Source organism: Thermobia domestica, chromosome 1, assembly GCF_964235325.1.
Source record: "Thermobia domestica chromosome 1, izTheDome1.hap1.1, whole genome shotgun sequence".
Classification (NCBI taxonomy): Eukaryota; Metazoa; Arthropoda; class Insecta; order Zygentoma; family Lepismatidae; genus Thermobia; species Thermobia domestica.
Genome location: NC_137454.1, coordinates 71,066,693 through 71,091,260, shown reverse-complemented (window position 1 = coordinate 71,091,260; position 24,568 = coordinate 71,066,693). Strand labels below are relative to the sequence as shown.

The window sequence follows — 24,568 nt, the reverse complement described above, 5'->3', positions numbered from 1 at the left end:
TCTCATTAACCCAATAGCATCTCTGATGCCTTGTCCTTTCATGAATCCAAATTAATCTTCCAACATCTCTTCTATCTTACATTACAGCGGCTTATTCAGTATTTGTTCAATAATCGGAAATCCAATGTGGGAAGTAAGGATAATAATTCTGTGATCAGTGCACTTGTTTGCTTGCTATTCCAACCCTTGTAACATAGAGAAAATCTTTTGGCCATTCTTCACTCAGATAAATCTTGTTAATAAGTAAAGTCCATACTTTTATTTCACTATCTCCTAATCCCTTGAGCAAATCTGCTGATACGCCGTTATCTCCAGTGGCCTTCCTCCTTTTCGTGTCTTTGATGGCATATACTATTTCATTTTCAATATACTAGGTCCTTTTGTCTTCTTCATTCACTTTCCGTTCTGCTTCGATCAGGATATCTCTTAGGCAGTTCTTTGTGTCAGAGATCTTTTATGTAAGAATTCTTTGATGGTCAGTGACTGCATGATCTTTGTGATCTAATATACAAACGTGCGTATACTTCTGTTAGGTCTCTCTCTTAGTTCCTGTGCTTTGTGATAAATCAGATCATATCTGCCACGTCATTAAGTTCCATTATTTCTTCACATATCTATGTACTCTTTGACTGTGTTATTTTCTCCTCTGAATTCATTATTCAGTCTTTTGTATTCTTTGATTCTATGATTTTCGCCGTTCTGTGTTCCTCCTCCTACTTCAGCATCTCTTCAGTTATGCGGTTACAATGGTTTTCTCGCTGGTCTTTCCATCTTTTCAATTGTTATTGAGTATATGTAGCAGAATCGACTTAACTTTTCCCCAGTTATTTCCTAAGTTGCCTACGGTATCGTCTATTGCACAGAATTCTATCCTGTCACATTAGTGTTCATACTTATTAGTCGTTCTAAATTCCATTTTCGATTTTTTTTTTTTTTTTTAACTGACTTTAACTGGATTTACACTTCGACCACTAGGAGATTGTGGTCCAAATCAGTGTTCGCTCCTGGTAGTGTCTTAATGTTCCGTATCTGTTCCTGAAACGTTGTTTCACAGGAATATAATCGATTTGGAATGGGGCGTGGTGACTCAGTGGTAGAGCGTTCACCTCTGGTGCTTGGGGTCCCGGGTTCGATCTTAGCCTCCGCCAAGTGAACTGTGTGGTGGACAAACACCGTGCTCGTGGGTTTCTCGGGGTTCTCCCGTTTCCTTTCACTTTCTTCATTCCACCATTTCACTCATCTCTCATCATCACCGTCTCCTTTAGCCTAACCGGCATAACCGTGGGACGTAAAACTTAAAGATTTCATTTCATTTCATTTTTACTTTTCCACATGTATGCCTCGTTTTCTTTTCGTAAAACACGTATTCGTCACCATTCCCTACAGAGATCGATAAGCTTCTCGTCCACATCGTTTCTTCTACCTAATCCAAATGATCCCACTATACTACTCCGATCGTTCTCCCACCTCGCTGCTGGTCTCCCATTACTATGGCATTAACCTTACCTCTTCCCTCCTAATGCAATATGTCACTAATCTTATTATGTTTCTTTTACTTCATTGACATCATGGTCGGTTGTTCGCATATATACTCGTATTATCGCAATATCCATTGGTTTTGCACTTAATTTTACAAACATCAGGCGGTCTTTACAGCATTGTACCTTGATTACACTTGTTGCTTTTTTTCATTTTTCAACACTATCTCGACATCATTCTCGGCTTTACGACCACCTGAGTAGTATGTTGTATAGTTTCCCAAAACTATTTCATATTTTTGTGAACATCTTCATTCATTCAAATCCATTATGTTTAGCTTATCCATTTCCACTTTTAAATTTTACATTTTACCCTCACGTCGTAAAGTTTGTAAGTTCTAAGTGTCTCTGCTGAAATGAAAATTATTATTTTCTTCTATGATGATTCTTCCCGATGACTCGAAGATCCAAATGGGGGACTATTTTACCTTTGGAATATTTTACTTCAGGAAGAACCAGCGTTATATTTATTCTTTCTTTGTCGCTCCTGGAAAAAAAAAAAAATGTGTTAGTGTTACCTTTTCCTTTCAACATCACGCTGTTGATTACATTGTCGTTCATCCACCTTTTATAAAGGTAACCAAGAAAGTTCTGTCGCTTTTTCACCCACTACCTTCGAACATCGATGTTACCTAAGACGTACCTGAAAGTTCGAAAATAGTCTCCATCAGCATCGACGACCTTCTGTCAACGTTCTGGAAGGACATGGATTCCACCACGGTAGGACTTGGTGGGCCGTGAAGCGAAGAAGGTATCAAATGCATTTTGCACCTCTGCTAGGGATTTGAACTGGCGTCCTCTAAGGTGATTGTCCAAGGAATAGAACAGGTGATAATCAGACGGTGCAGTGTCCAGGGAGTATGGCGGATGCAATAGTTTCCCATCCAAGGCGTAGAATGGTGTCCCGGGTCATCCTAGCAACGTGAGACATAGTGTTGTCCTGTAACAGGAGGACCCGTTTGAGATGCAGACGTGCTGGCTCCAGAGTTTTGAGTTTTTCTTGAACAAGGTTCAACTGCTGACAGTACATAGTTACATTGATGCTCTGACCAGCTGTTAGCAATTTCTGATGAATGATGCCGCGAGCAATCCAGCAAACTCAGAGAAGGACCTTCTTCTGGTGCAGTTCTGGTTTCGACTGTTTTGAAACCGGTTCATGTGATGCTAACCAATAATGGTGGCGCCGTGGGGCTTCGTACAGGACCTACTTCTCATCACATGTCAACACCCTGTCAAGAAATGGAGACAGCAAACAAACACAGGTGTTTGCTCGAGTTGCTTTCTGGCTCGGAATCAAATAATGTGGGACCCATCGACCCAACTTGTAGTGCCTCCCAAGTTATGGAGGTGCTGCCAATTGGTTTCCCCACTTACACTGAATTGTAGTCCCAGTTCCTCACATGTCTGGCAACTGTTCGCCTCAATTGCTGCCTGAAGATCTTCATTTGTACATGTGTTGTCTTCCGGCACGTGTTGCGTCTTCGAGTGTTTCGTCACCGTCCTTAAACTTGTTAAAACCGTTGCACTATCCGCGTAGTCACGACACCTTCACCAAAGGCCTGGCATATTTTCCGCCCTGCTGCAGCGGCGTTTGACTCCAGTTTGAACTCGTACAGCATACACGCCCTTATGACGCTCTGTGACCTGCTTTCTTCCACGAAAAGACACCATTATCTCAGGTCAGGAATCAGCAATCCCTGGCCAAATAAGTTTCTGATAGACAACATCGTGTCCGTGCGTTTTCTTGGATACTCCTCTTTTCTCCCACATTCTCATTCCACCAATTCTTCCATTATTATTCACCTGCCTAAATCATCGTTTCTCTTAGCCTAAAGGCCATAATCGTTGGACTTTCTGAAAAATTTGTTTTCATTTTTTTCGTCTTTTCGAAATAATATCTTCCTTAGCCTAAAGGGCATAATATGGGACGTTAAACTGAAAGATTTCATTTTCTTTTCGAAATATGCTTCAATATACTCATTTTTTTCTCCTATCATTTCTAATGCTCTTTTATTTGTTACCTTGTCCGACCATATAATTTTCATATTCCTTCTATAGCTTCACATTTCAAAGGTTTCCATTTTCGGTTTTCCCTCTTCTAGTGTCTATATCTCACATTTATACAATGCCATATTCCATACATATGCTTTCATCAGTCTTTTCTTCAGTTCCATACCGAAGCTTCTGTTTTTCTTCAAATATGTTCTTCGCCTGAGCTATTCTGGGTCTTACATATTGTTTTGCACCTTGTTATTGCTCCTTATTTTACTTCCTAAGTAACAGAATTCCTACACTTCTTCCACCAAGTGATCTCCTATTTTAATCTTCATTTCTCTTGTTGTATGTGTTCTAGCGCATTTTATAACTTTTGTTTTATTAATCTTCGTGTTGAATTTGCTGCTAAATAGCTGTAGCGTATCGGCCATTTTTTTTTCTGTCTGCCAACATTACAATATCGCCTACAAATTTAAGCGTGTATTGTCTGCACATGAACAGTTATTCCTATGCTGTGATTGTCTTTGATTTCTTTTATTGCTTCTTCAATGTACAGATTAAACAAAACTGGTGGCAATGAGCATCCTTGTCTAACCCGTTTCTGGATTGCTGCTTCGCCTCTCTCTCCTCCTACCTCAATTGTTGCTCTCTGTTCTTTTTACTGGTTATATATTATTCTTCGCTCCTTATAGTTTATTTCTGCTTCATTCAAAATTTTGAACGTTTTGGTCCATTCTACATTATTAGATGCTTTTTCCAGCTCCACAAATGCTACATATGTTGCTCTTCCCGCTCAAATTCTTTCTTATAGCAATCCTCTTAATACGGGTATTGCTTCCCTCGGTTCCGTTCTTGTTTTGTTTCTGAATCCAAACTGGTCATCTGCTGGTATTCCAATCTTAAATTCCAGTCTTCTATAGATTACATTTTGAAAATGTTTGAGGTATACGTAAGCAAGCTTATCGTTCTGTGATTCTCGCACTTGTCAACACCTACTGTTTTTGACAGTGGCGTATTTACGATTTTGTTTCGAGAAGGAGGGGGGGGCTTCGCTAACTTTAGTTGTGGAAATGTGAAAATTCTGCAAGATATTTAATTTACTTTAGTAAATACAATTTCGAGGCTGGAGGTTTAAGCCCAGAAGCCCCCCTTAAATTCACTACTGGTTTTGATATTGCTACTATCTTGCTGGTGTTGAAATCTGTAGACACCTGTCCTTCATAAATGTTGTTAATTAATTTATACAATCTGTCCTGAACTTCCTGTCCCGCACTTCTGCTGGTATCTCTGGTATCAAGATTTCTGCTGGTATCTCTATACCTGGAGCTTTCCATGTTTTAGGTCTTGTTATGCTTTGTCGTACTCGGATCTGAGTATGAAGTTTCCTCTTGACTCCTCTTCTGTTTCTTCCATTTTTTATATCCTTTTAATTGCTTGACACTTCCATAGAACTTTGCTAAATATTTCTTCCTTGTTTTCACTTCATCTCCAGCTTCAGTCATGGGTCTTCCTTCTTTATCTTTTAGTACATTTATCTCTGTGGTTTGAAGTTCATCTTAAACTTCTTGTAAGCCACATCTACTTTTCCTGTGTTCATATGCTTTTCTATTTCTTCACATTGATATCTTATACATTTCGTCTTGGCAAGTGTGCATCTACGTATGATCTGATTTCTTATTCTTTTATACTGCGTTTTAGCCTCATTGTTGTTATTCTTCAATTTCTTTCTCTCATTCATTAAGTCTAGAATTCCCATGATGATCCATTCTTTCCTTGTTATGTTTTCTTCGTGGCCTAATACTTCCTTTGCGGTAGTAAGCAGTCCAGTTTTTATGGATAACTATCCCTTGTTAATTTCTTATTTCGTTGGTTCTTGTGGTATTTTCTTATTTCGTTGGTTCTTGTGGTATCGTACCTACTGTCTTTTTCGCGTAACTTTTTTGAATTTCTTTGTTCATTATAGCTTGTCTGTATCAGGTCTTTCTTTTTTCCTGACTTCTTTACTCATCTCACTCTTCATAATGACTAAGTTATGGTCACTGTTAGCATCTGTCCCTGGGTAACTTCCACAGTTCTTAATTTGGTTTCTGACCTTTCCTTAACCAGTATATAATGTATTTGGTATCTCTGTAAATCTCCTGGCATTTCTTACGTATAAATCCAGCACTTACGTTCCTTGAACAAAATATTTGATAGTACTGGTTTGTTCTTCGTACAAAATTCAGTCAGTTCTTCTTCTCTTTCGTTGCACTTTCCTAGTTCATATTTTCCTGCAGCTTTCCCTCCTCTTATGATAACACTCTAACCTCCTACTAGAATAAGATTTTCTTTTTCTTTTACGTGTTTCGTCTTCAGTAGCTTCATAAACTTGTTCTATTTCATCATCATGCGCTGTCGTTGGCATATATATCTGGATAATAGTTGTATCTCCTGGTTTTGTAGCTAGTTTTACCGCTATGATTATGTCTTTTACTATGTTGTAATATGTAACCTGACTGAAAGATTAGATAAATAATTATCAATATATACTATATACTCAAGGAAGACTAAAATTATAAACTATTCACTTAAAAACACATTATTACATATAGTATTATATGCTTGTTGTGTTTAAAAGGAAATTTTCCGTAGTAGTTTTGTAAAACTTACATCGTTATTGAAGTTAATGAGGGCCGTCCCATCAATTTGCGGAACCAACGATGTAAATTAGAACTCCATCTCCAGCATAAATAAATTATTTTGCGCCAACTTTGACTTTTTCATATAAATAGTAGCGATGTTCTACTATTAGTGCATTTCATGACATTAATAATATACAGCCGTAAAAACATCTTACAAAGTGATGATTAAATATTTCTAATACCAAGAACAATTAGAAATAGTAAACTTGTTACTTTTCCTGAAAGGCCTGTGATACGGGGCCTGGAGCGACTACACCACTTGAGTATTAATGGTACATAGCCCTAATAAAATATTTACTGCTGCCTGGTGTAGAAGTAAGGCCACATTTAAGTCTTGGTTTCCGATGTGTAGTACGAAGACACATTATTAATTTCGTTTTGATATGCATATCCGGCCATATTTCCACACATGTAGCATTTTATTATTATAATTAGTTAATTTAGTTATATAAGGAAAAATAACTTTACAGTAAGAGACTTCGCGGAAATTTAGCCTTGTTTTGAAAACTATTCACCACTGATCCGTCGGTGACTTTCTCAGTCACCATTTTCAATTGAGATCTTGAGAATGGTCACGGCAAATTACCAAAAGCTCGATGGTAAATAATTTTCAAACCCGGTCGAATTTTCATGATAGTTATTATTTTTCTACCTTGTCTCTTGTAGGGTTTTATCCCAATTTGTTACGTGATTGAAATTAAAATCCAGCCTTTACGCCTTGATGATGAAGTGTTGAGGAAGATAATGCCTACTCAGTTACCCCTGCTTCCTATATTCCAAACAGAAGATGGCAGCTGCTACTTCAGGAAACATGCTACGTTGACGAAAGTAAGTATAATGATATAAGAAAAGTTGTAGTTAATTAGCCAGTCTACATACAAATATAATTATCTCAAGAAATAATTATGCACCAAAGCCACTACAAATAAAACTTACTTTTCGAGGCGCTATAGTTGAATAGGAAAGAAAATACGAAAAAAGAGAAAAACGAAAATAAGAAATAAAAGACGCATCATATACCACTTGTTACCCTTATTAAATCAATCACAGTAAAAATCATACATAGTATAGTACGCGCAGAAATAAATACAGGATGGGGAGAAAGTAATTCCCTATATTTAATATTTTTTGTTCCTAAAATATTGTAGGTATAAACGCAATTTTTGCACTTGCGTAGTTTATTATATACTATTGTCTTTCCAAAAGTTATAACTCAAGGTGTGCTCCAGTATTTTCTAGACACTGTCTCATATAAGCAGATACGTTTTCTACGACTTTTCTCAAGACCTCAGCAGAACACCACTTACAAACTCACGGATCTTTCTCAAGTTCACCAAGAATTTGTGGTTTGCTGTAATACACTTCTTCCTTAGCCCACCTCCCATAATAAGAAATCGATGAGGGTAGACTTCACGCTAGCCATTCTGTGGGACCCCGGCAACCTATCCAGACTCCTGCGAAGTGTTCATCAAGCCATTGCCTTAATGCAAGGCGTAATGAGGGAAGCTCCATCTCGCATAAATAACAGTTCATGTGACTCGTCCCATTCAGAAATTGTAGGCCATACAAAATTTTCTAACATTTCCAGGTATCTTTCAGCATTCATAGTGTCTCAACAGGTAGGGTCCAATAATGCGGGGAGAAGTTAATCCACTACACTGTCACTTTCGGCTTGCCCTGAGCTTTTTCAGTGGTCTCTTTGGAAACAATTTCTATCCAATAATGGCTATTATGACGATTAACACCCCCCCCCCCCCTAGATGAAACACAGCTTCATCACTCTTCAGATTTTTTCCAAACACGTGTGGATGATCTTTATTCCATGGGAGCATCATTTCACAAAATTCACAATCGTCTGGATACAACGTTTGGACATAATGAGAATTCCATGGTCTGTAATGTAATCTCTTTGTTGAGAATTGCACGCACAGAATAGCGTGTAATGTCACTTTCTCCTGCAGCCTGCCTTGTTGATTTTAAAGGGCTTCGCGCGAACATCTCCCTCACTGTGGCCACCTTTTCCTCTGATACCAAAGTCGAGGGCCTACCTGATCTCTTAATGTCCACAACACTTTCGGTAGTCATTATTTTTTTGTGGCAATTTTTAATTGGTTTTGCATCGATAACAGCTTGCCTCCCATGTAGACTCCTCGACCACCGTTGTACTTTCACACTTCAAATCTTGTTGCAATTTTAGCTCTTTCCTCAATGCTTAAGCGCTCTGCCATCTCTGTGGTTTCAAAGGAACAACAAAAGCTTCATAGGATCTGGAAAAAAATGGCATAGGAGAGAATAGGATACTTCTAGCCATCGTCCTTCGTAAAAGGCCAAACATAAAACAAGAAAACTTTCATTGCTATCTACACGACATCAATAGAAATTCACAATTCAGAATAGAGAATTACTTTCCGCCCACCCTGTAGTCTTCAAATGTTCTTGTTTTTTATTGATTTCATATTGATAAATAACATAATCAGACTTCAATTTTTTGTTTTTTAATAAAGTCCTTGTAAAAATTAGTTTATCTTCATTTGAGCTATTGAGAGTAGAAAATATTGTAAGCAGCATTTGAAAACAGCTATAATTTTAAAACGAAGGAATGTAGTAACGCCAAAGGAAATTGTGGGAGGCATGGTGTTTTAGTGGCAGAGCGCTCACTTTTGTTGCTAGGGATCCTTGTATCGATCCCAGACCAAGTAAATTTTTGATGGACAACGTCGTATCGTGGATTTTGTCCGGTCATCCCGTTTCCTCTCACATTCCACCAATTCCTTCATAATAATCTCTTTTATTAATTGCCTATTCAGCCTTTTATTAATTGTCTCCTTCAGACATAACCGGGGAATGTGAAACTAACACATTTAATTTTGTTGTTCGTTGGATTTTAGCGATCCTTTTCAGCATTGAGGCTATATGAGACGTGGACGTATAGTTTAAGGTGGAATCCGAACCACCGTAATATGTGAGATTTGATTTTCACAGGAAATTATATTCATAGAATTAACTCCGTGTGTATTCCAAAACATCTTACGAATGAATGCTGTGAATGCGTTGCACAACCACCAATTGTGCAGTTTTGAAGTATTACGTCACCGTGAACATTTTGTTGTCGTTGGAGATCACTTGCCACAAATTAAGACGTTTGCGTACACTCCGATCCTCGGCTATCTTTTCGTTTCGGCGTAAAAATTACACTTTTTCACATTGTCTTTTAGTTGCAAACTTCCATCCGTAATTCGCATTTCTTCAAGAAAAATATCTTGACCTGTTTCTTCTCAACTATATCCTTCCTCAATTGCTTTTTGTTTCTCTCATAATACCTCGACATGAAACTTTTGATGAATCATTAATTCACAAAATACGTGTTTTCTCTTTCTGAAGTCCTTTTTCGCGATTATTTTTAACTTTTGTTTCCCGTACACTCAGTTATTCAGAAAGGGCCAGATTCACGAATGACCAGATTCGCCGTCTGTTCGTAATATTTTATGCTTCTAATTAAAGAAGTAGTTAGTGACTAAAATATGCTGTCACCTATCACAGAAAAAAATGAATACATAATGTAGAAGCAGTTAATGCAACCAGCAGACACATAACTAAGTATATGAACACTTATTTTAAATACAAAGCACAATATAAATAAGAGTAGAAATATTCAGTATCACCTTTTACCAGAACGAAACTTGAAGATGCTTTGGCTCTCTGAAATATATATATATATATATATATATATATATATATATATATATATATATATATATATATATATTAATTTAGTCACTGTAGATGTAAGTTTAGATTACCTTGCTCCTTTTGTCAGCGGACACAGCATAAATCCTGAAAATCGACGTGCCATAGCTGATCTTAATCACGTCATCATGCGTTTATTGTATTATCTTTTGATTGGCCACGTTGGAACAGGTAGTCACGGAAATCTTCCCAGTAGTAGCTACAAAAGAGTGTAGTTCAGCAGTATGAATTCATATTTTCGAATATTGTCGGCATGAGAGTCTGGAAAGTTTTAGTTAGTATAGCCTTAGCTTAGAGTAGATGGTACTCATAGAGTAATCATCTGAGAGATGAAACGGATCTTTTTCGACAACGTTGGCCCTCAAAATAATATCCCAGGCCAACTGAGCAATAAGGGAATCAAGATTGTGGCACAATTACAATGTTAACAGAAATAATAAGTATCTGCCGTTTTTGACGTCCCATTTGATGAAGCGCTTACAGAGAGAAAACGAAGTGAGCTCGACCAGTATTCAAGAGAAATATATCTCGTTCTTAACTGTTTGCTGTTGACTGTAAGATGAGTCTGTGAGCAGCTGCATCAAATTGTCGAATACGTCAGGCATTTGGGAAGGATATCGTTAATGAACACACCGACCCCGCATTGAATCCAGAAGTTCAGGTCGGAATATCTGAGCCTTACTGATGAATCTCGCAGTTGGTGAGCACAGGTGTTAGAAGACGAGGCTCTGAAGGCAGCCATAGACGGGAACAGCAGTCAATTGTGTGGTGGACTTCCGAACGCTTCCAGGTTTCCGAGGAAACAATGATACTCCATGTGCACTGCATAGTGAAGTTGAACAAGTGGATATCCTACAAATTGTAGGCAGCCGACAAGAAACGAGTGGCAGCCAATATGCCGTTGCTGTCTAGGCACCACAATACCCCTATTTGGTTGAGTGCTTACAAGAAACGAAAAGTAGTTCCAGTGTGACACTCTCAAGCGTACCAGACATTGGTTATCAACACGTGATCCTGTGTCTCACACCTCAAAACCAGTGGTACATTACGAGCTCTTACCACCAGGGCACACCATCACTGCAGATCTGTACTCGCAGCAGTAGCAACGGATGCAACTTGCATTGCAGCAGAAAGAGCCATCGTTGGTTAATCCTAAAGTGTACTGTACCTCCTGAAACCACACGTGGCAGGGACGAACAGAGATACCTTTAACAACTTGACTGGGAGACGGTGTACCATCCACTATATTCGTCGAACCTAACGCCATCAGATTACCACCTGTTCCATTTCCTGTGCAGCCACCCCCGTGGGATTCTTCGACAAAGGGGCATACCTGTAGCACGGACTTATTGCGTTCAAGACCCCCGAGTTTTATCGGCAGGGCAATGCGCAGTTGCAGGAATGTTGGTAGACTGTGCTGGAGATTATTTCGAGACCTAACACTGAACACTATGCGTTATATGTCTGTCTGTTTCTGACTGTTCACGAACGGCAAGAACTTTCTTAGTTAACTTGTATTTGCTTACTAAAGTACTCTTCTACTCTTCCCGTTGGATATTTTTCGTATTATAGCAACCTCTTCCCCTCGATTTACGTCAAATCGCAATTATGTAGTAAATCTGTATAATTACAACTACTGGGGCGTATGAACATGTTTGTGGTTCTTTATATCCATTGCAGTATACAGTAACATAACGTAGTATATATTTTTCTGTATAAAAGCATATATATAAGACTACAGGAGATACACAAAATAGTTGACACTGGGAAACTATATAAAATGAAAATCAACATCGAAATGTCAGGGGACAGTCATGAGAATATCCCGTGGAAGAGCGCCCTTATGGGTCAGAGTAGAACAAAGAGAACTTGAAAGGGTCGATAATTTCAAGTATCTGGGAAACTATAGAAATGGAAATCTTCAAAATCGAAAAGTCGACAGTCATGAGAATATCCCATGGAAGAGCGTTCTTATGGTCAGAGTAGAACAAAGAGAACATGAAAAGCTCGATTATTTCAAGTATCTGAGAAGTACTCTAACAAGAGACGCTTACTGCACCAAAGAAATAAGGTCAAGAATTGCCATAGCCAAAAAAAGCATTCAACAACAAAAGATCACTCTTAACTACCAGGCTTAATATTGGACTAAGGAAAAATTTGGTCAAGTGCTATATATGGAGCACTAGACTGTATGGTTCAGACAATTGGACATTAGGGAAGTTAGAGAAGAAACTTCGAAATGAACTTCGAAATGTGATGTTGGAGGAAGATGGAGAAGATAAAATGGACAGAGAAAGCAACAAATGAAGATGTTTTAAAACGGATAGGAGAGAAGCGGACATTTCTAGCCAGCACCCTTTGTAGGAAGGGCAGTTGGATTGGATATATCTTGCGAAGAAATTGTCTTCTTCATACCGCCATAGAGAGAAAGATGGAAGGAAAGTGAGAAATAGGAAGAAAAACACAACTGATCGATGATTTGAAGAATAGGAGAAAATATTGGGACTTAAAAGAGAAAGCCGAAGATCGAAAAGCGTGGAAGAAATATTTCCAGGCCTAAATCTAAAATTTAATAAATAAATAAATAAATAAATAAATAAATAAATAAATAAATAAATAAATAAATAAACTCAATCCCAGGACCTGCCGAAAGGCAGAATACTTAATAATATATATATATATATATATATATATATATATATATATATATATATATATATATATATATATATATATATATATGTATGTATGTATGTATGTATGTATGTAAAAGAACCTATATATATTTTTCTTACTTTTGTAGTTTATATCCAAGTAAATACTGGTGTATGTTGTTTCATTAATAAAATAATAGTATGTAAACAACATACATGCATATAATGATATTGCAAATTACATGTAAGCAATTTACAAGTTCTAAACTTAAGTTACATAAAGATTTACGGAACGCGTTACTTGGTAAGTCGACGATTATTGTACTGTTGTCCCTGAAGTGTAGTGAAGTCACATCGATACTAAATCAATGTTACATATTTACTGAATATATCCATATGACTCTGCGCATTTTGTTTGGCCGTTGTCCCTGTCTTAAAATCAATTTCTTCAGTACTGAAATGTCAATGGGTGACCAGTGTATTTCTATTTGGTGCAGTAAATGTGGCAGCGGCTCGAATTTGACTATAATCACCATACTAACAATGAAACCAGATTATATGTACACACTTTATTCTTTTTTCTTTCTTTCTTTCTTTTTATGTTTCTGTGCTTGAGTTGTGTGCAAGGTTTTCCAGAGCATGATTTTAACAACGAAATTTTCAGTAAACATTGGACGATCTCAGAAGAAAATAAATTCACTGCAACATTAAGTTAGCGTAAGGCTAACTGTTGTAGTTACATAGTTTATGTCAAATAAATTTAAATAAAACTGTTACGTAAATGAATAACAAGTACTAACCCTGTATTCCGTTGAAAATTTGAGTTGAAGTAATTTCGATCGTCGCTGGTATCTTGTCAATAACACTTCATCTAGTTTCATTGACTTCCTTGGAAAATCACCGTAGATTGAAATAATCCTGAAAGGTTCGAAGGAAATTGAACCATCTGAAAAAAAAGAGATGTAGTTGTAGAATATATTATATTCCTCTCCCCTTTCCCCAAACGATTTAATATCTCGTAGTACTTCCCACACTTAGCACTGTTCCTCACTTAAAAATTTCCGCTCAAAGAAACTGAATTTTAATTATGAGTGCCACAGTATTAGGTTTAAAAGTATTTCCTTATGTACGTTTGAAAAAAATGTGATCGCTTTTCTCAACGCTGTTCCATTAAATTTACTAATTGAAAACCACTATAGCCTTTCACCACGTTAACGTATTGACCAAAATATATTGAAAAACATATGAATGTTGGTTTATCCTTTTACCTGATGAAGCGCATATTTATTTACTTTAACATCAATAGTTTATATTTATTGTGAAACGATAAATCAGCTTACGCAACTAAGTAAAAACTTACGTATTTTGGTCAATATGTTAAGATGGTGAAAAGTTATAGTGGTTTTTGATGAGTAAAATTGATGGAGCAATGTTGAGAAAGGCGACCATATTTTTTTCAATACAAATATATATATATTATGTATATAGGGTGTATCAAAAATAACTTTATAACTTTGAAAACTCATATCGATTAATTTATTTAGCTTACAGACATGGTTGTGTGTCATTTTTTTTCTTTATATATATATATATATATATATATATATATATATATATATATATATATATATATATATATATATATATATCTCTTACACCTAAAGAGGTTCAATGTGGCTTCCAACGGTGATGCGGCACATTCCATCTGAAGTCGATTTCTTGTGGCATTTCCACACACAATTCCTTACGAGCAATTCTATCAGTGTCTTCATTCTTGCATCATTTGTAATTTGTATGGTTTGAGATGCAACCGTTTTCTCAACAAACGCCAAACTGTCATGTATTGGGACGCCCAACTGTCGAGGAGGGTTGATTTTGTACGACTGTTCACAAAGCTTTGTCTCACGTGCTCTACAACGTCTTTAAAGTTACGGGAACGACCTGAAGATTTGTAGTGTCTTACCGAACATCCAATTTCAATAAAATACTTATGCCACTGATAAATAGTAGGCTTACTGGGAGGATCTTTACCATACTTTGTACGAAAATTACGTTGCACAGTTGTCGCACTCTTGGATTCTTCAAACCAAAATATACAGCTAGCATTCTCGGGACCAGTAAAGGAGCCATCTTTGCAGCAACTGTCGCTAGCGCTTGCGGTGACTTGTTTCTTAACTAGTGTATTACGTGAATCAAAACTTGATGTGTTTTGCTACAAAATGACACCAAAACCATGTCTGTAAGATAAACAAATAAATCAATATGAGTTTTCAAAGTTGTAAAAATCCTTTTTGATACACCCTGTACAGAAATACTTCTAAACATAATACAGTGACATTCAAAATTATACAGTTCTTAAGGGAAGAACAGTGCTAAGTGTGGGAAATAATACGTAATTATTAAATAGTTTTGGGGAAAATCAACAATAATTGTTTTCTCGGATTATTCAGTTTCCTTCAGATCTTCTAGGATTACTTCACTGTAAGATAATTATTCAAGGAGGTCAATGTCACTAAGTGAAATGTTATTGATAGGTTCCAGCGAGGATCGAAATAATATAAACACATTTTTAACAGGACACATCCTTGTATAGAAATACTTTTATTTTGTACGGTTGGATAGATTCACTTTGCTGTTTACTTTCCAGTATTCATTCCAGGACATAGTAGAACTGACTAAAGAAGAAGTAGCTAGTTATTATTATTCGAAACTTCAACAACTTCGCAAGAATAATGTTACTTTAAAATATATGATAGAAAAATTTAAATCTCAAGACACTTCGAAGTCAGAGCAAGGAAGTTCAAAGCTGCGCTATCTTCCAGAAACCACAACTGAAATACTGTTTCGGGGCGTTCCCAGACAATAGGTGTGAAGTTTGTATGTTAAATACTTCTGAAGTTATATTGTTTATAGAAACTATTTCTAGTATCTACCTTAAAACCTATTTATCTAATGATTTCAGAGATTGTTCAGTGGAAAACTTTTGAGGTAAAGTCTACACACACTTCTTTGTGATGCTTCCAGTGATACTAGATTGTTTGTTTCTCTTGGTGTCATTGCTTTGCTTGCATTGTTATGTATACTCACAAAGATTCAATTTTATATTATGCATCCAGATAGGCTTCTAATGAGTTGTGTAGAATTGCGTAGTCGGTGCGTTAGATGTTTTTGTCAGTTTTAAAAAAGCGTAGAGTTTGTGATTGACTTGAAATTTATGCTTCATTTATTTCAGTTAATCAGTATAAAGCATACAGTTCATTTTTTCTTTCTTTTTTCTTTTAAACTCATCCTTATAGAAAATGCTCTCTAAAGTAACGCTTACAGTTCTTGTAAATTAGGTTTTTAAGATATAAAGGTTGTGATAAGTATAGGACCCATCCGAGTAAAATATGTATGCAAAATCGAAGAATGCCCTAGTAAAGGGTATCGAACATCAGAAATTTTACTTTGTCGGACTTTGTATTTTAGGCATCTACTGCTCCTTCTATATAATATTCAAATTACATGTTCAGAAATTAAAATTCAGGAATATTGTAATTTCTCAGTGTCGATGTTGACAAAACAAAAGGATGCAACTTTGCTTTTTTTTCTAGTCAAAAAATTATCTAAACTTTAAATAGAATTATGTCAAGTCATTTCCTATCTGAGTCAAGTTATTTGAATTTAAGTTGATTAGATATAAAATAACCAATATTTCATTTTGTGATAAATACAGAAAACAAAAAGAGTTAACCAATGACATCTTTGTTAGATATCTAACAGTATTTTTGCTAGATATCCACAATAAAAATTCGAAATTACCATACACTGACTAACTTGAAATTTACGCTGGATTTTCAGTGAAGCAGTATATCCTATCTTCGAATGTAAATGTGAACGTTTTATGGGTAGTCGAACAGTCATATTTGTTTTCAACTTTACAAAAAGCACACACTTGACGTTAGTTAAGTATTCATTTCTTTAGTTTTCCTGATGTTAAATTTATATTGAAGTGTAAGTGAAATAAACTAGTCAGATATTTTTAGGTGTTGCGATAAAATAATAATTTTAGTGTTAAGATAAAAATTGAAAGACAGAAATATTGGTACTACCATTGTACCTCAGGATTTCATCTATTTATTGAATAATTTCGATCCTCTCGGAAATTTTGATTGCAATCAAATCTGACTGCGTAGCTGGAAATCTATTTACTCCCGCAGCGACGTAGTCAGAATTGATAGAATTGATGGCGATCACAATTCAAAGAGGATTGAAATTATTCAGTAAATATTTGAAATCCCGAGGTACAAAGGTAGGACCACTGTTGCTATGTAATATGCATCATACAGCTTCAATCAGTAAATATCCAGCTGAAACGTTAATATGAGTCAGTTTAAAGCTACTACAGAAAAGCTATGACGAACGGCATTGTCTCAAACATTTGAAGAGTTGTGACATTATAGGATAAACAATTTTAGCTAACCTTTATGTTTTGTTTATTATTTGCAATAAGTTGATACATCTATTTATGTATTAGATAAAAATGTTAAAAATATATCAAAAACATAATCATCATATGACCCAGTACAACATATTCGAATTAGGAATATAATACGTTGTAGTATATAGTTCATTTCAAAACGTGACCTCAGTAGAAAACATTCGTAGAACTCACCTGCCGGCATTTCCTTAAAATTGAATAAAGTACAAAATTCGAATGGCGATCCTCAGTTTTTAAGACCTAATAACATCTTACAGTTATATCCCCAACGGGAATATAGCTTCCTTCAAAAGAAGGTGTGTAACGAGGATTTTATGTTTTGAAATAGACTATAGCTGTAAATGTACATGGATACTTCTTGTTAACTTCCACTTTAAACAAAGTAGTACGGAGCCGACTGCCATACTGGATATGGCTGTAGATGATGAAAGAAAGGAAGGAAAATTGTATGTAGTTGTACTTCGAAGTAAACATATTATTATAAACAACTTACAAATTTATTTTTGAAAATCATACAACAGACAGATAATCTCCTGAGGCATCAATACATCGTTGCAAATGCTTTTGGAAGTTGTCGTACACATGCCTTCTTAGTTCCTCATCAATAGCCGTTACTTCGTGAACAGTAGCTTAAAGTAATCCAGTAGTTGCGATATACCTCCGGCCCATTGTAACTGTTACAGTATTCTTATGAAATGATGTCCTCTTATCTTCCCATGCCCCACCCGCAACTATTACAAGCTGTTGCGCCTGCGCAATATTCAGCTTCCAAATTTCAAATGTGTCAGTCGGCTTTGGGCTACCCTGTATTTGTGTCAAGAAGTATTACTAGCTTCATTCTCTTCCACTGGACAAATAACACATACTCCATGCTTCAAAGCATCATGTGATATGACTAAATCCGAAGGTTTCTTTTTTTTTTCTTAATTTGAATACTGTTCACATACGTATGTATCAACTTCTGTGCAATACTCTCCAGTGCCATATGTTCATGATTATTTGAATATTTTATTTTATAAATATTATTTGTATATGTGTTTGTTATGTATGTCTGTAAAGCTCAAAATTACTTTAGTTGACCATTTGCTTCCGTATTTTGTGTTTCTTAGGTGCTAATAGTGGTTGACTTTCTTGCTTTATTATTGAGTTTTATCAGTTATACCTAGGTAGCTACATGTGTAAATGTATTTCTTGTATTTGCATTTTGTTATTGTTTTTAATTTTACTTTATAGTTTTAGCAAGTTTTCCATTTTTATAGTACATTCCGTGATGGTACATTGTAGGAGTGAAAGATTGACTTGTTCGTTTGCGTTGTAAAATTGTTTCTAGTCGTAAAATGTGTAAAGAATAAGAGAGTTGATAAATGGTTTCTTTTTACTACGAAGCATTTTTTCTTTTATGTAATGTGCAGCCAAAATTCACCCTTTTACAAGAATATTTTTCATACTACCTTTAAAGAGCTTTGATTTCTCCCCTTATTCATACGTCGTAGATTAGTGGCCAACAACTACTACTTACAAAGAGAAAGCAAACTTCGGTAAATTAATTTCGGGGTCATATTTCGCGAGGTAGTAGTGCACATTTAAGTGTTAATATTACAAACTGCGAGAGCGCAATAGCCTAGAAAAAGCGTCTTAAAGTTTCTAACTCGACGCATATATGATACGACGCGTAAAGTTATTAAGTGACGGCCTGGCAGAGTGAGGAGCATCTATGACTCACGTGCAAAGGATCTCTGGTTCGATTCACGCTCCAGTCAGTTTATTTCTTTTTTTTTTTAACCAATAAAGTAGCCATTTGTAATTACAAGTTAATATTGATTCATCATATGTTTATAATGCATAAAGCAATAGAAATGTTCAAATCAGTTGTAAAACCTTACAATGTTCCATGTTAACTAGCAAGAAAATGTAAGCTATTCTATAAATATATTGATATCACGAATTATATTACGGTTACCACAGTCGTATAAAAATGTTCTTGACGCTTTGTGTCTATATCTGTGGACAGTGTGCGAATTACAAGGGGGATGAGAGGGAAATCCCCTTTGGGAATACTGGGTGTATGCTATAAACAACGCGTCGTATCATATATGCAGCGAGTCAAAAACTTTAAAGACGCTTTTTCTAGGCTATTTCTGGCTGTTGCGCTCTCCCAGTTTGTAACAGTAACACTTTAAATGTGCACTACTACCTCGCGAAATATGACCCCGAAATTCATTTACCAAAGTCTGCTTTCTCCTTGTTAGCTATTTACGAGAGCTGGTCGGAAAGTAATCTCTGGTAAAAAAGAAACACCAAAGTAAATAAGAATAATTTATTATATACATCCATAAACATTCAAGTACTTATCATATCTCTGCACTAGCTTAGAAATTCCATCAGCATAAAAGTCTCCGCCTGTGCCTTGAGCCAGCCTGTAACTGCATCTTTCAGCTCCCCATTACCAAACCGCCGAGATCGAAGCCACTTCTTCATATGCACGAAGAGATTATAATATACGAGTATATACTGTGAAACATCGATTTTCACAAACTTTTCCATCATTTTTCTGAACGAGTTCATCAGTAAGCACTGATGGTCTGCCTTTTTTTTTTTTTTTTTTTTTTTTTTTTTTTTTTTTTTTTTTTTTTTTTGTCCACTTCTAAATGAACGAACCCATTCACAAACAACTCTATCACACTTGGTCCATACACCGCACAAAGTTCCCGATGAATAGCTGCTGCAGAATATTGTTTTGCCCTAAGGAAACGTATAACAGCTCGCACCAGGCGGGGTTTTCTATTGCAGCACACATTTTGAGACGCTACAAACGTGGAACTAGTGATCAGACAACTTTCACTCTGCCACGGCTGGATGCAGACTGATCTACCGAGCACGTCTATGCAAAGATGGTAGTACTGCCCCCATTACTTCACGCACAGTGACCAATCGGAGGTTACTTTCCGAACGCGCCTCGTAATTTCACACCCATTACAAGTTTTTGTTTTCCACCCTCGGATCCCGAAGGGACTTGACTCCGTAAATTAGAGGTCCTGTTACAGATAGGTTACATACATTTGCATTACTCACAGCTCATGCGGTAATTGTATCAGTATATAATAAATGCATTCGTTAAAAGTTTTTGCGTCACTGCTTGGAGAAATCATATAATAACAGATACAATCTGCTAGTCAATAGTGTATTCGACGCTGCGCCTCGAAGAACTGCTATGTGTTAAAACCACAACTTTTCAGGAGAAGCGAAAAACATTCCAAACTCTTAAAATGTTGACAAATATACACGGAAACAATTGAGGAGTTGTATACATTAATCAATACGTACGTGATGAGAACCTGAAGCCTTTCATTTCAATCTATTAATTTTTCATTCTTGTGGCGAAATAACTGAATATTCACATATCACATTATAAGGGACGCTGCCTGACAGCTTTCAGGTTTATTCGCACGCCATAACTCATTTTCGACAAAAAAGGTCACACAGCGGTTCTTCGAGGCGCAGCGACGATGTCTTTCACACAGTACAGAAATAGATAATCTATTCCAGCAGAAAACACTATCAACTGCAACAAATGATATATTTTTTTAGCGTTACAAAAGTTCGGCTTTCTCGAGTCGTCCTTACTAGGTTAGTGGCTAGCGCGTGTGTCTTTGGTGCACGTGGTTCCAGGTTCGATTCTCGATAGGGAAGTACAGGAATTTAGTTTTACACTCGTTCGCTTTCATTAATCATCTGTCCCCTTTAGCCTGTAAGGCATAATCGTGGGACGTTAAACTAAAAAAAATAGTTTCAATTTTCTCGAAACCTAGACATGTCAGTTTATTCTCAAGTATCTGGGGAGCGTGGTGGCTCAATGGTAGTGCACTTACTTCTAATCTCTTTCCAGCCTTAGAAAAAAAGTAGATTAAATAAACCCACCTAACAGTGGGTCGATGACCAGTGATTGGTTGTTGATCTCACTGCACTAATATCCTACCGCAATATAATCTATACTACAGTAATAATTTCAAATAAAGATATCTGTATTTATCTTGCATTTTGTAATAAGAAACGCAATATATATAATATTTAACAACAGATGCAGCTTTATTTCAACCTCACCAATACTTTGACATATAGTATTTACTGCGCATGCGTATGAGTTCGCGCGCCGACTCCGCTCATTTGAAATTATAGAGTGCAGAGTTTCATGGCGACGATGATTGACAATAATCCATTTTCGTCTCGTGTTATGAAACACAAAAGAGTACAACAGGAACAGAGGCAATCTCGTTTATATAACGATTTAAGATCATACATATTTCGAACATAGCAGTAGTCAGTTATCAGTGCGTTAATTATTTACCATCCAACCTATCCTTATACTGTAGAAATTATACGACAAAAATAAACTAGCAGACGATCTTGCTGTTCACGTCTCTCGCTGCCGAAGCACGTGAGAGTCGCGTAGTAGTACATTTCGCTTTGTTTATTCTACTTTCTTCTAAGGCTGGAAAGACTTAAATACGTGGGGCCCCTGGTTCGATCCAAATCCAAGTTAGTTTATGGTGGACATCAGGTCCGTGGGTTTTCTCGGAGTACTCCCGTGTCCTCCCACTTTCTCATTCCACTAATCCATCATCATTCGTTTTAATCATCATGTCCTTTGGCCTAAAGGGCATAATCGTGGAATGCTAAATATTTCATATTTTTTAAGAATGCCATTTTGTTCAGCTCGATGTGATCTATCGATTGCTATAACTGGTATATCATCTTTGGTCAATATTGTAATTCAACAGAAATTCAAGTTTACGAGTTAATAATTTTGGGCAATATCTCGTTAACCATACCATGTACTGTCGTCTTGCTAGCATCATAGTGAAGAATTCTTTACAATTCTTACCAACAGGTATCGAAGCATAGTGAACTCAGATCAGTGAATCATAAAAGGCAAAAGAGAATCATTACTCTGATATTTGGAGAGATACTGTTCTAGTTCAAGAGAAACAGAAGGCATGAATTCCACCTGTGCTAGGAGCAGGTCATTTCTCACAAAAGATTTTATAATTACAAAGTTTTTCTATGCGGGATTATTATTATTATTTCTTTCTTTCTCAAAAGCATCAACATACTTCTTAAGATGTGACAGCATTTCCACAGTTCTTTCAATAACTTTTGAGTTTTCGATCCATTTGATAGAGCAAAACTTCACAGGAAAGAGATGTGACCCTGTTATGCGTTTGTAATCTGCATATCTACTTGGGTAGTTCTTGAAAAAGTAATACAGACAGCGCAAAAATCTGTGAATGTACCATTCGGATTTGTTATTTGCCGTTTTAATGCACCGTAAATAGCATGCAAGAAGCACGTACCAAAGTCCAACAGCTTCAGATCTGAAGGTGAATCATCTAAGTACTTCTTTAGGTCGTTCAAAAACTTCAGGTTTACATTCCTTCAGGTCCATTGCTATTTGCAGCATCTTTTTCGTATCCAAACCAGTGTCTTTCAAGTTTTCAAAATTGCCATCAGAAGGTCCTCAGCAGCAGCATGACCTATACAAAATTTAAAACTATATATCATTTGACCCTTCTGAGCGACAGAATTTTAACTTTCATCAACAGAAATACAGAAGATAGGACACTCTTTAACCACGTTTGTCAATTATTTTTGAAAGTACGGGCACAGTTCATATATAAGTATCCAAGTTTATCCTTATGCATCTTGAACTGCTTCGCAATTTCGCCGAGAAACATCACTTTAAAAAGATCACTACAAATGCCAAACTTCTACCAGAAGAAGCGTCATAACTTCTTAATTGCCCACAATATTTCTGCAGTAATAACTTCATCCTTGATGATAAAATTGTTAAGAGTATTTCTAGGCATAACACAAGTATTGAATGTTGTGATCCTGTTATTAATAACACAAGTATGTTCGTTATTAACAACGTTATTATTAAGCACTTCACGAAGTTCAGTTTTCACCGGAACAGAGTTGTAGTTGATGCAACAGATTTACAGAAACAGAGTCGTAGTTGCTTCCTTAGCAAGTACCATGTGAAACAGTTTTTTGCTCAAACTTTAAGAATTTACTCTTTCAATATGCTTTTTGTTTTGGCATGAGATCGAACTGAAGACACCCAAAATTTGTCATCCACAAAGAGCAATACCCATTATACTTATCATTTTCTAACCTCTGAAGCCAATTTGAATTTATTGTTCTTTCACTTATCTTTGAAAGAAGTCTTTCCTCTTATTTCACTCATTGTCTGAACAGATAAGTGAAACAATAATTTAAGTAAGTAAATAAATAACAATGGATGCAGTATATTATATATATAATATACTCAGGGCTGCAAACTAGCTGTAGGATAAAATTTACTGACTAAAAATGTGGAAATGCTGACTAAATACCTGACATTACTGATATCAATTCTCATTTAAAATATGAAGTAGGCTAGGCTACAATAACAAATCAAATAATTAATTGCTTTTAAAATTGGCCACCTTCTCCCCACTGAGCAGCTGTGAAAATTAAAATTCGATCTTCAAATCACAAAGAAACGCGATAAATAGGTAATGCTGTGCAATCATCGAAGCACAGAGCAAGTCACAGATGCTTAGGCCAATTCTCTTGCCTTCTTTTTAATATACAATATAAAAACAAAGAAGTACGTACACAAAAATTTGCACTGCACTGTGTACGACAAAAAAGCCTTTCAACAAACACTTCGTAGACTTCACAAAATATTTCTTCAAAACTCAATAGTTAATGTGACCTGCAACAAAAAATAATTTAAAATAAAATAAATTAAAGAAGAGTGTTGTTGTTAGGCGTATATAGCTGCTCACGAAAGCGCTGAATTCTTTACACAAGCAATGTGCTACATCCATACCAAGCATTAAAACTAGCCCTCAGTTCCCCACTATTGGACATACTTTTACTTACTTTTACTGACTTTACTGACTATTTGCAGCCCTGTATACTGTACTTGAAGCATTGTATATAATATAATGCATCCATTGTTATTATACGTGAGGTATTGAAGAAAAAACGAAAGAACATGGAAACTGAAACAGGGAACTTAGTGACTATCTGCAACCCCAAAAGAGAGAGGAAGGTCTTAACACCGGATCATTGGGAAAATTCACAATTTATTATTCAGTAACTGTACTGTATCACATAAATATTGTTCTATAAAATCACTTTTTTCATGACTTGAAATTCAATTTCACTACTTTCATGATCTGTTGACCGACAACCCTAACTCATGACTTTTATGTCCCGTAGACACCCTGCTCGGAGGTCTGATACAGTGAGCCAAGAGCATTATTTGTATTATATAAATGTATTATTAATTTATATTACAACTTGTATAAATAATTAATTGTATATTATTCTATTCTAGTTATAATGCAAGATTGTTATTACCCTGGACTTTTGGAGTTCAAAAATCCAGGGTAGATTACAGTAGCGTCATTTCAGATTTTGCAA

General features: G+C 36.1%; 1 protein-coding gene across 5 annotated transcripts in view; it reads left to right on the top strand.

The window, feature by feature from the left end:
* Positions 1-24,568, top strand: part of LOC145685937 (schlafen-like protein 2) — a 65,950-nt gene that overhangs the window by 34,279 nt on the left and 7,103 nt on the right. For 4 of the 5 annotated variants that reach the window (XM_081758724.1, XM_081758740.1, XM_081758715.1 and 1 more), the window contains exons 5-6: positions 6,881-7,042; positions 15,263-18,480. In XM_081758724.1, the coding sequence (XP_081614850.1) occupies positions 6,881-7,042; positions 15,263-15,481 (381 nt within the window). In that variant the 3' untranslated portion in view covers positions 15,482-18,480. Of the gene's footprint in view, positions 1-6,880; positions 7,043-15,262; positions 18,481-24,568 lie in introns of those variants that run through there. The other variant, XM_081758750.1, reaches the window with a different exon arrangement.